This window comes from Phoenix dactylifera, chromosome 3 (genome assembly GCF_051530095.1).
Source record: "Phoenix dactylifera cultivar Ajwa chromosome 3, Ajwa_hap1_PhDact_Kaust_v1.1, whole genome shotgun sequence".
Taxonomy (NCBI): domain Eukaryota; kingdom Viridiplantae; phylum Streptophyta; class Magnoliopsida; order Arecales; family Arecaceae; genus Phoenix; species Phoenix dactylifera.
Genome location: NC_143192.1, coordinates 48,768,283 through 48,783,399, shown reverse-complemented (window position 1 = coordinate 48,783,399; position 15,117 = coordinate 48,768,283). Strand labels below are relative to the sequence as shown.

The following is a 15,117-nucleotide window of genomic DNA, read 5'->3' as shown; positions in this document are numbered from 1 at the left end:
AAAATTTATTGGTATGATCTTTTTCTATATTAAAAGTATAATAAATATTTGATATAAGTTTTCTATGCTCAACTAAATATAAGGCATGTTATTTTTTTTAATGATTAACCAAATATATTAAAATTATTTTTTCAGATATTATATTTTTAAAAATTATTTTTTTTAAAATTTATTTTAATGAAAAAAACAATTTCCGCGAACGGTCTAGGTAGAGTCAAAATCACATGAAAAGATAGAGTCGTCGAGGAACATGTGGCGAACGTTGGAACGTTGAAGCGGGAAAGTGCCCGGGTCCTGGGCACTTTTCTCCCTTTCTTATTATGTGAGAGCCCACCAACTTTGTCTCCTTCAAACGTAAGAGCCTCCCTTACCGTGATCTTTCTTTTATAAATATCCGCCCTTTCTCCACCATTAAAATCTCACACCTCTTCCCTTCCTCTCTCTATCTTTTCCTCCCATTCGCAGCAAAAGAAAGCCGCATAGAATCTAGGATAGTAAAGAAAAGACTACAATATCCATGGCCTTGACTCTACGTTCACCAACCTGCTTCATGACCGCTATAGACCCTAGCAAGGCCCACAAGACCGCCGAGGAGTTCCCGAGCCGGGTGCACGTCGGCCCTGCCAAGCCGGCGTGCCGCCTTCGGGCGGTGAGGGCCTCGAGCCACCGTGAAGTGGTCGAGCGAGGGGCGACGTCGACGCCGCAGGCCGAGAGGCTCCACGGGCTGCCAGGCCAGCGGAGCGGCGAAGGAGGGGTGTCGGCGAGGGTGCCGGTGTACGTGATGCTGCCGCTGGACACGGTATCGGCGTCGGGCGGGCTGAGCCGGGCGCGGGCGCTGCAGGCCAGCCTGATGGCGCTGCGGAGCGCCGGAGTGGAGGGGGTGATGGTGGATGTGTGGTGGGGGCTGGTGGAGAAGGATGGGCCCATGCGTTATAACTGGGAGGCCTACATGGAGCTGGTGAAGATGGTGGAGAGGAGTGGTCTCAAGCTTCAGATGGTCATGTCCTTCCACCAGTGTGGTGGAAACGTTGGAGACTCTTGCAGGTATGATCGATATTGTTGTTGTCACTAAACTAGTATAATGTTTTGGAGCTCCTCGATCTCTTCTTTCCTCTTCTTTTCTTTCGACTTAATTAATTAACTGACTTTTGGCCATCAAGGGAGTTTCGTATTTGGAGCAGTAATTATGGTACGGAGCATGTCCCATCATGGGGCTTGTCCTGGTGGACTTTTGCCCCCTTGCCAAGCAACAGCTTTAAAATATTTGAACCTAGATGGTTATATTAAGATTAAGCCTCCTTTTTCACTCAAAAAGACAAATTCCAAATGTAATGTATTCTGAGGGAGTACAGAATATAAAGACAAGCTGCAAATTGGACTTGCATGCTTTCAAAGGCAATATCACCAATATATCTTCTTAGAATTGCCACAGAGAGAAGCCTCCTTGTCCATCCTGGGAAATGCTAAAGAAGAAACAGGTGTCGCACTTGATAGCCAACCATCCTTCCTTTGTGAACCAGAGAGGACTTCCTTCTCAGCATTAAAAAAATTCATGCTGTTTGGTTGGCAGCATTTAGTGGAAGTATATACATGCATGCATACAGACATCATACATGCCCCTTTATCTTGGTTAAAAACTTTTTGATTGTTTTTAAAGTTAATATGAGCCAATCATGGATAAAAACAATATTGCTCTTATCCACCACTGATAATTAACCCATGGATGAACAATTGGTGGTTCAAACGACGTTTCTCTTAACATATGATTAGTTCCCTTTTTTTACAAGATTAGTTTCTTTGGAGAAGGCGCTCATCATATTAGCATTCCATTGGTCTGTGTATCAGGGCCAATTGTTTGCTGGGGTGTTTGTGCTCTCTCTTGGCTTCACAACCCTTTTGAATTGAGACAACCAGACCCTGTCTTTGCTGTTTACCTTCTCTTCTACTAGACTGCCTTCAATCTTCACCTATCAATTTCATCTGTTGCATTTTAAAAGATTTTTTCCCTTCATTTTTACCGGTTAAAAACCCGTCCTTTTTTGTATTTACTTTAGTGGCTTTTGTTGTTCCGAAGAAAGCACTTTTATTATGACTCACTAGTCAAAAAAGTAAAAAGAAAAAGAAAAAGAAAAAGAAAGAAAAGGAAAGGGAAGGAAAAGAGATGTATTCCTCTTTGTGAAGGAACAAAAAAAAACTATTCATGAACCAGAACAGCTAGCAATCATTTCCCACAAATAATTCCTTGCATCTTTAGTGATAAGATTTATACGAATCAGAAAATGATTTGAGCCTTATTTTGAGTCCTAGGAACTGCCGTTCTCAAGGCACAGGTTTTAAAGGCAGCGACTCTAATCAATGTTGCTACTTAACATAAAATTAAATTTCTGAGATGAGCAAAAATGTAAGGCTGAATCTGATTGCTAGATGAACTTTTTCTAATATGATTCATCTTTCAGAAAAGAAAGATTCTAAAGCTTTTGTTTGTTTCTTATCACAAAACTCAACACTCTCTGAATGGGAATGTTTTATGTTTCGCAGCATACCATTACCGCCATGGGTTCTTCAGGAAATGAGCAAGGATCCAGATATCGTATACACCGACAGGTCGGGAAGGAGGAACCCAGAGTATATCTCCTTAGGCTGCGACACACTGCCAGTCCTAAGGGGCAGAACTCCCATCCAAGTCTATGCCGACTACATGAGAAGTTTCCATGAAAGATTCAGCGACTACCTTGGCGATGTGATTGTGGTGAGCATCAATCCTGCACATCAAACTCAAACAAAAACTCATCAGATATAAGTTATTAACCACAGATCTTGTGACCAAACTGTGATGTCTCAGTGATCAGATTTGATTGCTCTGAACATTCAATCCATGGCCGAAGCTCGAGAACAAAAGATCAGCTATATGAAAAAACTAGCACATTTAGAAAATTTAATTTTAAGTCCTGGATCATTATCATTAACTTCTTTCAAATCTGAAAAGCATTGGTACAACATCATGCACCCCTTCTGTTGATGGTGAACATCCTTTCTATGGACCCTGCATTTGAAGAACCTATCTTGACATGACCTTGTTTAAGTCATTATGCAATCTACAATTTTGCAAAATTGCAATAAATATTCCAACAAATTACTAGTCTTGATCATTTCTCTGTTCATAGAATGCCAACAATAACTTACATCCAGCAACTGATACTGACCTTCAGGAAATTCAAGTCGGGATGGGCCCTTGTGGAGAGCTGAGATATCCATCGTACCCTGAGAGCAATGGAACTTGGAGGTTTCCCGGGATCGGAGAATTTCAATGCTATGACAAGGTAATGTAGACTATCAAAGTTACTGTTGCTTGCTTTTCTCCTTGGTGGAAAGGGATAGATAAATTCTTTTTTTGAGTAGAGACTGTAAATTTAAACATTGTTCTGTACCTACCATCAGTAACTTGATCATAAGGTAGATTTCCAGACACGATTAAAAGGAGTATTCTCTGATCATGTGCAATGCGATAAGTTGTGAAATGAAAACCAGTAAGATTTCAATTCAACTTGCATTATACAAGTCTCTCATGAATGTGTGTATGTGTTCTTTAACAGTACATGAAAGCTTCTCTGCAAGCTGCTGCTATTGAAATTGGACAAGAAGGATGGGGCAAGGGTGGACCGCATGATGCTGGGCACTACAACCAGTTCCCTGAGGATACTGGTTTCTTCAGAAGAGAAGGAACATGGAACTCAGACTATGGGAAATTCTTCCTTGAATGGTACTCAGGAAAGCTACTGGGGCATGGAGACCGTATCCTAGCAGCTGCAGAGGGGATATTCCGCGGCACTGGTGCCAAACTATCTGGAAAGGTTGCAGGAATCCATTGGCATTACCAGACACGCTCTCATGCAGCAGAACTGACAGCTGGGTACTACAACACGCGATACAGAGATGGGTACCTTCCAGTAGCTCAGATGCTAGCAAAGAGGGGTGTGGTATTAAACTTTACATGCATGGAGATGAGGGATGAACAACAACCTGGTCATGCAAATTGTTCGCCAGAATTGCTAGTCCAACAAGTAAAGAAAGCAACCAAGGTGGCCAGAGCAGAGCTTGCAGGTGAGAATGCATTGGAGAGATATGATGAGTCAGCATACTCACAGGTGTTGGCAACAAGTAGGGCAGATCCAGGAGTTGGTTTGAGTGCATTCACATATTTGAGGATGAACAAGAAGTTGTTTGAAGGAGAGAATTGGCGACATTTTGTGGCATTTGTGAAGAGCATGGCAGAAGGTGGAAGAAAGGTTTCACTTCCTAAGAGTGACTCCATGCACTCTGACCTCTATGTTGGTTTTATAGGAAGTAAAGACCGGAGCTCAGAGGGTAAGGTACCTGCTGCAGTGTAAATAGACAGATGTGAATCCATATAGATCGACACAGTTGGAAGGCATAGTCAAGCAGAAATAAGACAAAAGTAAACAAACTGGGGCTTACCCCAGTAGTCATACCCCTCTACTTAGCAATTAGAGATTCTAGGTTCGAGCCTTGGCTGGTGCATTCTCAGGTGCTTGGACCTAGGTCATACCCTAGGTGGGTGCCCCTGCCTCAGCAGAGTATCAAGTATATTTGCCTCAAAATGGCTATATTTTTTTTTGAGCAATGAGAACAATTGTCATAAATTTAAACAATGATGACAGAGCGCAGCTGCTCCAATTCTCGAGCAACAAATCAGGTATATTTAATTCTTGGAGATTTAGCTTGGAACATGCCATCCCTATAGTAGATATGGGCAGGGCTCAAGATTTGTACATCATGTGTAATAATTACAATAAAGGACTGCTAGATTATCCAAGAACCTCTCAGAAAATAATTGAAATTATAGTCAAAGAGACTGAATTCATAAGGTGATAAAAGAAATAACTGTAAGTTGCTAGTAGTTGTTATGGAATTTGATGATTTGATAGTATGAAATCTCCATTAACAAGTCTGTAGGAAAGTTGTCCCAAAATAATTAAGCCAAATGACATCTCGACAGGGCCATTGCCACAGCAAACAACACCAGGTCTAATAGGAACTTATATGTTATGAGCCTATGACCCATCAACTGCTATGTGCATATCAATGAAGTCTATAATGATATAGTGGAGAGAAAATCATGTCGACTCGGATACACTAACTAATAACTGCCTGCTAGGGCTGTCATTGGACCCAGTCTGACTCAAGTCCGGCTAGAATAAATCGAGGTTTAAACAGTGGATACGTTCCAGCAAGCTGGAACTAAATCTGCACTCTCATGGCTCCTGCCTTAATTTAATTCCAGCCTGCTGGAACCTACCAATGGATTTAGTCAGGACAAATGTATATTAGTGTTCATTTTGTTGGCAATGCTAATATTTGGACCTGTAATATCATGATGTAATAACAAGCTTTATACGAACCATGCCACTGTTTTCAACCCTTATGACCTGAAAAATCACTTCAATGGTCAGCCATGAAAAGGAATCAAGATTCAACAACCTAAATGATTTCTATGTTTGCATAACAAGAAAATAGAGTGTAGTCACTGAAAGAACTTATCCCATATTGTAGTGGCCTTTCTTCATCACCTCGCCTCTTTTCATGTACCTACTTGCATTGCCGGAACTCTTAGCGTGCAAGCTTGCAAAATTAACATAAATTGGATCCTAGACATGACTTCCTGGGACTCCTCTTTGCTTTGAAAACTACCACATTCTACTGTTTTCAATATTTATGTAACAGAGCAGGTGGAAGATTTTCTTCTTTCTTCACACAACAAATTTAGGATTTATAGCCAAAAACTCTTTTATCTACTCTTGGATAACTGCCATCTTTCTAAATGTAAACTGACTAATACAAAAGCTTGCAAATAAGCATTCCGAACATCCTCAAGGTCAGCAATTGCTAATGCCTCATATCTCATTCAACAAAAGTCAATTCTAATTTTTGTCAGCTATTCAAGTAAGCTTCAGTATCTGCAGTCTCCCTCTCATATAAACCAATGCAGCTTCCTCTGCATCAACTATGACATCTCATTTGATGCATGACAGAAAAGAAATAAAGACACTGTAAATTCAGAATTTGCATGTCTGATGTTTTCCACTTGGTATTATCCATTCAGAGCAACTGTCTTGAATGCATTTGGTGAGTACACAGATTCCTGTTACTAAAGATTCGATCTATCACTAACATACTCTACTTCACTCTAGGCTAAGCATTCTGCTCCCAAGAACAAATTCATTACAGTTTTCAAATTAAATAGATCAAATAACTCCAACATATTGCTCTGGCACAATTATGTCAGGGTGGAGTCCCCTGTTATCTATATGAATGAACTATAAAGAATAAACCGTGTGAACAAGTGGCGCAAGCCCCAAGTGATACATAAATCTGACAAAGAAAGGTCACCAAATTCATATGGAATGACCTTCTTTTTTTTCGAGAATAACCACATGACATTTCTCTGATTCATTGTGCAGCTAAAGAATTGCTCTCTTTACTCTATCACCTGAATTGATATGACAACAAGGAAAAACACATCTTCTGATAAACAGTCTACCTCTGAATTGCACCTGCTCCTCTTGAACCATTCTTCTTCCCTAGTCAAGCAGTCTGGGGAGGGTCCTGACAAATTCAGAATATAACCTGTTATCAAGTCTCTTACAAACTCTGGATCATATTCCTAAACCTATTCGTTTAAAATGTAGATGAATCTATAAAACGAGTAACATGTTTCTGAGTCATCAAGGCCCACTTCACATTTCTCAATCAAGTCCTACCTATTTCACAATTTTAGCAATCCACATATTGAAAGCAGCCAGGAATTTGTTTCAATTTAAGCATATTTCCACAGGCTGTGATACCATCGTAAAGATTGTTTAGGTAATCCTAAGTCAACTAAATTTCTATTCATGGGCATCAGTTCACCTACACCAACTATCCATCCAATAAGAGGGATCGACAGCTAGCTGCGAACCCTCCATTACAAAGAGGATAAAAGAAAAGGGTAAATGCTCAATCAAAGCGGGCAAACGAGGCAAGTGTCATAAGATTTCAAACTTCTAAAATTTTGACAGATTTCGAAACCGAACCCAATAATAAGGTGTCAAATCTCTACAAATACAGTCTTTGCATCTACAGTTATCACCCAACACTGCATAGAGATGATGAGTTTCTAGTGCTTCGGATTAAAGCAGTTACCCCCTAATGTAAGTATGGAAAGAAAAGACAAAAGAATAGATCCCTGAACCATGACGCTTATAAATGAATAAAAAGTTTGTTGGAGCTCCATTCAGGTTCTACTGTTGTTCTTTAGCCTATGAAAAGAAAAAGATAAGGAAAAGTAAAAACAAAAGGCACATGAAATTCTAGAGCAGATACCATCGTCATGATGAAAATTAAAGCTAGATATTCGGAGAAAAATAAGAACATTGTTGGGGCTCCAATCAATTTCAAGGATGATCTTCCATAATTAAAAAAATAAAAAAAATAAAAGCACACGAAATTCCAGGGTTTGGAAGCAGGTGAGACTGCAGGGTTTGCGACATTACCTGGTGCATCTTCAGACCTAGGGTTTGAAAGAGAACGCAAACAAGTTAGAAATTGGTAGGAGGGTTGGGGGGGGGGGAGGCATCACCTGATAAGTCTTCCGTCTTCACAGCTGGTATAAATCGACGAAATCGAAAAGGGAGCAAAAAAGAAAGAGATCGCTTTCAGATCAGATCGAAATAAAAAACGAAGCAAAAGAAAAGGAGATCACGATTGGGAAGGGGGGGGAATCATTTCTTGGATCGCGATTGGGAAAAAAAATTTGGACCATTTCTCGATTTATGCGTGTCATCCTTGCGCAGGGGCCATGCTAATCTTCTCTGTATCGTTCCAATTTTATCGGATGTCTCCGAAGAGACGACTACTACGTACGAAATCTATTACATAAAGGATATTTCTGTATTCTATTTAAGCGATATGGGACTAAACTCTTCTGGGGACTGCTCTTTCCAGCCCTACGATCTCTAAGATAGAATCTTGACCATTAAATAGAGAGCTCGCCGTGTGTGCAGGCCAATTAAAAGACTCGGACTTCAGAAGATTCCAATATTTTTTCACTAATATGAACTAAAAGAAGATCTATACTCTACTGGGTTTCAGCATGATGGAACCACATCTGTAGATTCTGTACTCACACGCGTCCAGTCTGATGCGGCCTGCATGAATCATGCCAACCCACACGACCTGAAAAATCTCTTCAAGGGTCAGCCTTGTGAGGAAATCAAGATTTGAAAACCCAATGACTCCACCATATTTGCATACCCAAAAAAGAGGAAGTAGTCATGAAAGAACTGGTCTCCTATTGCAGTGGCTTTTTCCATGACTTCCTGGAACTCCACTTCGCTTTCTACATCACTGCGTTCTACTGCTGCTGTCGATATTAATTTGTGACAAGAATGGGTGAAGATTTTTCTTCTTCCTCCTTCTTCGCTCGATAGGCTGCAAGATATGAGATTTACGGACAAAATGTCTTCTGCTCTAGGATAACCACAATGCTCTCCCATCTTTAAGTAAATTGAGTGACATAAAAGCCCGCAACTAATCATCAAGAACATCTCGAGAGCCAATAACAAATTTCTATTGTCTCATTTTCATCCAACCAAAGTCACTGAAGTCTAATTTTTGTCAACTTTTCACGTGTGCTTCATTTCTGCACTCACCCTCTCATATAAACCATGCAACTTCCTCTTAATCGGTTATGATATCTTCTCGTCAGGTACATGATAGAAAAGAAAACATAAATAATAACAAAGGCATCGTAAATTCAGAATATGTCTATCTAATGTTTTTTACAGTAAGTTCAGCGAAATGCGTAGATTTTTGCTACTAAAGATTCTGCCTATCTTGAACTTTTACTTCATGCTAGGCTAATCATTCTGCTCCTAAATCCAACTCCAGTCTATTTCAAGCCTATGATTGAGCCTCATGTCCAGCCTTCTTGGAGAATTGGATTAAATCAGATGGGATTGTATTTGGCTAGGAATAGTTTGGAGCTTGAATTTGTTGGAGGCAATCTATGTTAATCAAGTTGTTTGGATTAGGTCTAGTTCTACCGTATGAAGATCCAATTCAATTGGATTCAGGGTCTTGATTAGTGGCTCTGGCGTACATGTAATTCTCCCAGAGAAGCCCCAAGACCCCATGCCGACCGGCACACGGAATGCTCTCCGCCGCGCTCCGCCGCGCGCACCATCGCTCCGTTAGACCCGGCCGTCCTGCTCCTCCGCCGCCGCTGCGTCTTTCCCTCTTCCCTTCTTGTTCCCGTCCCCAAGATCCCACCTTTCCCACGCCAACTCCCCTCTCCACCACCACAGCCGCCGAAGGCTTCGACCCCATCGACCAGTTCCTCCCTCCCCGGGCCCTCCCTCCGCCGCCCCTCCGTCCCTCCCTCCGCCGCGAGACCCTCCTCTCCCTCGCCCGAGCCCTCAAGACCGCCCCCACATGCCTCCCTGCCCTCCAGGCCCTTGCTTTTGGCTTCCGCCCCGGCCCCCTTGCCAGCGTCCTCCGCTCCTTCCCCCACCCCCGCCCCGCCCTCGCCTTCTTCGCCCGCTCCCTCCCCGACCTCTCCACCGCCACCGTTCGCTCCTGCTGCGCCGCCGCCCACCTCCTCGCCGCCGCGGACCCCGCGCTCAAACCCCTCGCCCAGGACCTCCTCGCGTCCCTCCTCCATCGAATGGGCCCCCATCGTGGCGCCGAGCTCCTCCTTTGGACCGAGCACCACCGGTCCCTCCGGTCCTACTACACCGTCCTTCATTTGGTACTCCGCGCCTTCCTCAATGCTGGAATGGCTCCAGAAGCCTTGGACGTCTTGCGCCGGATCAGAGGCCGGGGGAAGACACCAAGCCTGTCGGCGTTGGCCATTCTTCTGAGACTGCTATTCCGAACGGGCGATTGGGTGAGTGCCTGGAAATTGTTTAAAGACATGGTCGGGAAAGGACCCCGCCCAAGCTCGAGGACCTTCAACGCAATGATTCTTGGATCCTGCCGAAGAGGGGCCGTCTCGTTCGGCGAGGGCCTCCTTCGAGTGATGCACAGGTTTCGCTGCGAGCCCGATGCTTGCAGCTACAACATCTTGATGAAGGCACATTGTGTGTTTGGGCAGTCTGCCTATGCCTTTGAGCTGTTTGATTCAATGCTCGAACCCGGTTGTGCTCCAACTGTTATTACTTACAACATACTTATTGATGCTTTGTGCCAGGAGGGAAGAATGGACGAAGCAAGAATGCTTTTTGATGGCATGGAAGAAGAGGGAATTGAATCTAATACAGTTACTTATAACGTTCTAGTTGATGGTTATGCAAAGGCAGGGCAAATTGAGAAGGCGGATGCAGTCTATAGAGAGATGAGGGGGAAGGGACTGGGCCCTGATTGCTACACCTTCAACATTCTTGCTGCGGGGCATTGCAAGTTCCGGAAAGATTGGGAAAGTGAGGGCGTGCATTTGCTGGATGAAGTGTTAAAATCAGACGTGTTCCCAGATGCGCCGATGCTGGACATGTTGGTCTCCAGGTTCTGTTGGGAAGGGCAGTTGGATGATGCCCGGGAGCTTTTGCAGCATGCTGTAGATGAGGGTATGACAGTGAGTATTGCAGGTTTTAACTCAGTTATCGCTGGCTATAGCAAGGAGGGATTGGAAGAAGAAGCTTTTGATTTATATCAAATCATGGTGGAGGCTGGTCTTGCACCCTCCGCATCCACTTGCAACTCTTTGCTCATGGGCTTGTGCAAGAGAGGGAGGTTGGATGATGCCAGGATGCTCCTAGATAAGATGGTAGAGAAAGGCTATTGTATGAGTACATCGGCTTTCACAATCTATTTAGATGGGTGTTTCAGAATGGGCAATACTGCTGCTGCTTTGAGGTGTTGGAATGACATGGAGAAGCAAGGGATCCATCCTGATGTTGTTGGCTTCTCGGCCTATATTAGTGGTCTCTGCAGAGCTAATTACATGGAAGAGGCACATGAGGCTTTCCATGAAATGTGTAGGAGAGGATTGGTTCCAAACAATTTCACATACAACTCTTTAATTTCTGGATTTTGTAGGGCTGGTAACGTAGCTGAGGCATTGAAATTGGAGAGGGCGATGAGGCAGAATGGCCTTGTTCCTGATATTTTCACGACCAATATAATCATTAATGGATTCTGTAGACAGGGGAGGCTGAAGATGGCGAATAACATTTTCATGGAAATGTATGCTAATGGATTAAGTCCAGATATCGTAACTTATAATACTTTTATCAGCGCTTACTGTAGGGCTTTTGATATGGTGAATGCAGCGAACCTTGTGAATAAGATGTCTTCAGAGGGTTGTGAACCAGATATCTTCACATATAACATATGGATTCACAGCCTCTGTAGTAGTTGTATGACAAACCGAGCCATTAAGGTGCTAGATGAACTTGTTTCCACAGGTTTTGTTGCTAATACAGTTACTTACAACACCATGATGAATGGTATCTGCAGTGATGTACTTGATCGTGCTATGATTCTGATGGGGAAATTGCTTAAGATGGCCTTTGTTCCCAATGTGATTACAGTTAACCTGCTGCTCTCTCATTTCTGCAAGCAAGGGTTGGCAAGGAGGGCTTTGATTTGGGGGGAAAAGCTTAGACAGGTCTCCATTTTTGATCATACCACGGGGAATATACTTGACAGGGCCTACCGTGACATGCAAGAGGATGCAGAACCTTTGACAGGGGAGTCCGATAGAAGCTTATTTTTAGAATTTCTCATGCGCATTACTTACGGATCCTTACATAACGGTGAACCTTTAAAACATAAACCATTGATGATCACTAATATTGTTGATCATGGAATTACCAAGTCTTCCAAGATGATGGATGTGAGATAGCGACATGAGAACTATGTGGCACGAGCACATGTTTTCTGGGTGGACATGCATACCAATATTCCTATCTCTTAAATTGCTTCATGCATGAGACATGAAGTTGTCTATGTTTGAGAAGGCCATTGGGTTATTTTCTCCTCTCCATGGGATTTTACTCTCATAGAGAGAGAGTATAGAATTTTTCCAATTCATGCAACAGGAGAACCAACTATAGCCATGCTGTCATTCGATTGCTTTTGGTACTCAGTGCAGTCCAGGTAAATAGATTTATGGAACAGAGTGCAGGATCAGATTTATGGAACATGTAGTGAAGCAAAAATGATCATGAACCGATATCACTTTTATTGGAAACTAGTTGCTGGACTGAAGCTGGATTGTTTTCTGCTTTATTTTAAAGCAAAGGCTGGAAGTTCATCTTTCAGATGATAACTGAGCACATTTCTTGAAGGATTTTGGGTGTTGCCGGCTCTTGGAACATTTTGATGATTCCACTATACTGCATCCTGGCCTTTATTGTATATCAGTCCAATTTCTTCAATAGTTTTACCAAATACAGGTAATATGATGTAAAAGGTAAGTTATATTGTACAATTATTTCACAAGGCTGCAGCAACCTAATTATGCATGAGCAAAGCATGTAAGACATGTTGTATTACTAGTTTTTTTTCCATCACTAGCTGGAGATTGCAAGATCATAAGGCCAATTCATTATTTCCATTTAATTGACCACAAGTATTCTATAAATTATTTCAAAAATCTGCAAGTGATAAAAAATATGAATTCTTTACCTTCAAGCTCTCATTATTGTTTTCCCAGTTTAGTGGTCAAGCCGTCAGGGGCTATCCTTTCATTCATGAGACTGCCAGACATGTTGTGCTGTATGTTGTTTTCTGAGCTGTTTGATAGTTCAGTGGGCTTTTGCTTGTGTTTGCTATGAAGATAATGGTCCAGTCTCTTGCTTATCTGGGGGTTTAAAGCGCAATTTTTTGCAGGTGATTGACAGAATCCTTAGTTTTCTGAGTTTTGTTTTTCATCACATTCAATAAGGTCAATTTACTGCACAGGTAATAGTAACTATCTTGTTTCTATAATTATTTCAAAAGTTAATGTAGCATAATTGAACAATTGTCATTTCACTTTTTCCTCAAGGAAATCAACAATTCTTCTCCATGTTCTTCTAGGAGATACTGCTGCAGACAATGTGGAGAACATCCTTGTCTGATTTAGAGACAAGACATCCAACTTTTTGAGGGCATAAATACACAACAGCGTTAGCTGCTCTCTTCACGGAAGTTTCCATCAGCGATATTGGTCATTTGGCATAGTTCTGTAGTCTACTTTTCTCCAGTATCAAATAATGCAGGACCATCAGGATATAGAAGATTATCACTATGACCTATCCAACCTTAATGAGATTCAAATTCATAGACAGCAACTGCAATTCCTTTAGCTGTTTATTTTCCTTAGGCTTGAACAATTGCAAATTTAGGAACCAATTTGTCAAGAAGGCAACAATAAAATGATGAAGGCATGTAAGAGTATACTGCAAGCACCAAGCACTATTCTGGAACATCCTTGCTATATGACTTAGCTAGTTACTTGAGGTAACCCTACATATCAATCAACGGAGGCAACTTGAGAACCTACAGATATATTTGCGTATGATAAAAACTTGTTGACTTTTCATAGTTCCATTAGATGCAATCTGAATAATTTAACGCGGTTTTCAACAGAGCTAGACTAATTATTGCATCATGCTTTCCCAAAAGCCGAAAGGATTGTTTAGCCCAAAGCTCATAACCTGTCTATCTTTAGAAAGAAAGTCTCAAACACCCTGAAGTTACAGATACAGGATTTATGGTTCTGTGGCGCACTGAAAATTTTGTTTATTTAAGTTTTATGGCACAGGGCAATTGCTGTAGTATGATATCTGCTGATAATTTTATTAACTCTGAATCTTTGGATGATTCTTTGTGATGTAAAAGTGAACTGTTTATTAGCATGCTGGGTTCCATGTAGCCCATGGCAAATAAATTGTGATTATAGGTGGCGAACACATCAAGATACCAATCCAAGTCATAGGATTTAGCAACTAAAAAGGCTGCAGATGTTTGAGGTGGTAATTGATAGTGATGGTGAATCAGGGTACATAAGTTGCGGCGGTAGATCCACAATGTTACTTGAAGGAAAAAGAATCAACTTTGCCAGCTGACTTTATGTTTTCTTCAGTATTGTTTGTTGGAAATCATGAAATTGACATACTGAGTTCACTGATTAGAGTGGTGAGCAGGAACAGGACATCGGGTCCGTTGGTAATCAAGTCGACAGTTTATATGGTGAATTCTTGTAACAGAATGGAACTGTTCCAGATTATCATAAAAGTCATAAGAGCAAAACTGCTGATATCCACTATGCTGTAAGAGCCTGAACATTATTGATTTCATGCTTGTTGATTGTCTGCAATGACATTTTTCATCTCGTATTTTGCAGATCTTCAAATAAGCTGAATACCAGAGCTGACCACATTCAACTGTTCACAAGTTTGTAAATATTGAACCGAATCATGCCCTCTGAATTCATGGAAGAGATGGTAACCTCATTAGGTGATGAAGGTCAGGGGTTGATCCATTGCACATCCATGAAAATCCTGGCCACAAGGATCAACAGAAACTGAAGACTGCATGGAGATGAGATAACTAAATGATTGAAGATTCCATTGAGGAAAAAAGGTCACAGAGAATAAATCATGATATGATAACATATCGGAATTGATTGAAGAACATTTTTTGTAAGATTGTTGGGATCATGCTAGAGAATTCACAGAGGCATCCATCGAAAAAGTGATTGAAATACAACGGTCACGCCATTGTACCCAAAAAAGGCGACCACACCAATGTCTCAAAACAAAATTTTAGTATTTGGCACTCAAGCAACATATGTTTGGTGCAATTCCTCAAGCATTGAGATCCAGGATATCTACCAGGTTAGCCAGCTCCAGTTCATGGGGCAGCCTTCATGAGCCCTCTACCTAAAAACGTCAACCTTCGGTTAGCTGGGATTCCAAAAGAAAGCCCTATGGGGTGATTAACTTCGTAATAAATCGTGGTCCACAGGACCTTCAGACAAGGAAGGTCAAGAAAAATTTCCAGTATCTTTCTCCAAAGCAATGGAACGTTCTTAAAAAAATTGAGAGGACCCGGTCTTTATTGGTGACCAAGCAA

General features: G+C 41.7%; 2 protein-coding genes, 1 long non-coding RNA gene and 1 other non-coding gene across 5 annotated transcripts; 2 read left to right on the top strand and 2 right to left on the bottom strand.

Moving 5' to 3' along the window:
* Window positions 1-320: 320 nt before the first annotated feature.
* On the top strand, window positions 321-4,834 carry CT-BMY (chloroplast beta-amylase). Its single transcript, XM_008796644.6, has 4 exons — window positions 321-1,044; window positions 2,539-2,749; window positions 3,210-3,320; window positions 3,594-4,834. Exons 1-4 carry the CDS (start codon window positions 518-520, stop codon window positions 4,386-4,388), a joined length of 1,644 nt encoding a protein of 547 aa, XP_008794866.3. The 5' UTR covers window positions 321-517; the 3' UTR covers window positions 4,389-4,834.
* Window positions 4,835-6,285: 1,451 nt separating this feature from the next.
* Window positions 6,286-7,857, bottom strand: LOC148714426 (uncharacterized). Its single transcript, XR_015976555.2, has 2 exons — window positions 7,637-7,857; window positions 6,286-6,624 (listed from the first exon to the last, which is right to left on the bottom strand). It is a non-coding gene; the product is annotated as an uncharacterized LOC148714426 (long non-coding RNA).
* Window positions 7,805-7,907, bottom strand: LOC113462974 (U6 spliceosomal RNA). The gene has a single exon (XR_005510803.2). It is a non-coding gene; the product is annotated as a U6 spliceosomal RNA (small nuclear RNA).
* A 1,209-nt stretch (window positions 7,908-9,116) lies between these two features.
* On the top strand, window positions 9,117-13,416 carry LOC103710806 (uncharacterized). 2 transcript variants are annotated; one of them, XM_008796704.6, is made up of 3 exons: window positions 9,121-12,452; window positions 12,889-12,960; window positions 13,078-13,416. In XM_008796704.6, the coding sequence occupies exon 1, from the start codon at window positions 9,209-9,211 to the stop codon at window positions 11,897-11,899; it is 2,691 nt and encodes an 896-aa protein (XP_008794926.4). In that variant the 5' UTR covers window positions 9,121-9,208; the 3' UTR covers window positions 11,900-12,452; window positions 12,889-12,960; window positions 13,078-13,416. The 2 variants fall into 2 exon arrangements, with proteins under 2 accessions (XP_026661910.4, XP_008794926.4); XM_026806109.4 differs by lacking the exons at window positions 12,889-12,960; window positions 13,078-13,416 and having other exon boundaries at window positions 9,117-9,943; window positions 10,247-12,640.
* Window positions 13,417-15,117: the final 1,701 nt, after the last annotated feature.

What these genes read in the sequence shown, in the direction of transcription:
- CT-BMY (XM_008796644.6), top strand. Translation starts at nt 518, where the DNA reads ATGGCCTTGACTCTACGTTCACCAACCTGCTTCATGACCGCTATAGAC. An exon ending in AACGTTGGAGACTCTTGCAG is followed by an intron (nt 1,045 to 2,538) that starts GTATGATCGATA and finishes TATGTTTCGCAG; the next exon opens with CATACCATTACCGCCATGGG. An exon ending in AATTTCAATGCTATGACAAG is followed by an intron (nt 3,321 to 3,593) that starts GTAATGTAGACT and finishes GTTCTTTAACAG; the next exon opens with TACATGAAAGCTTCTCTGCA.
- LOC103710806 (XM_008796704.6), top strand. Translation starts at nt 9,209, where the DNA reads ATGCTCTCCGCCGCGCTCCGCCGCGCGCACCATCGCTCCGTTAGACCC.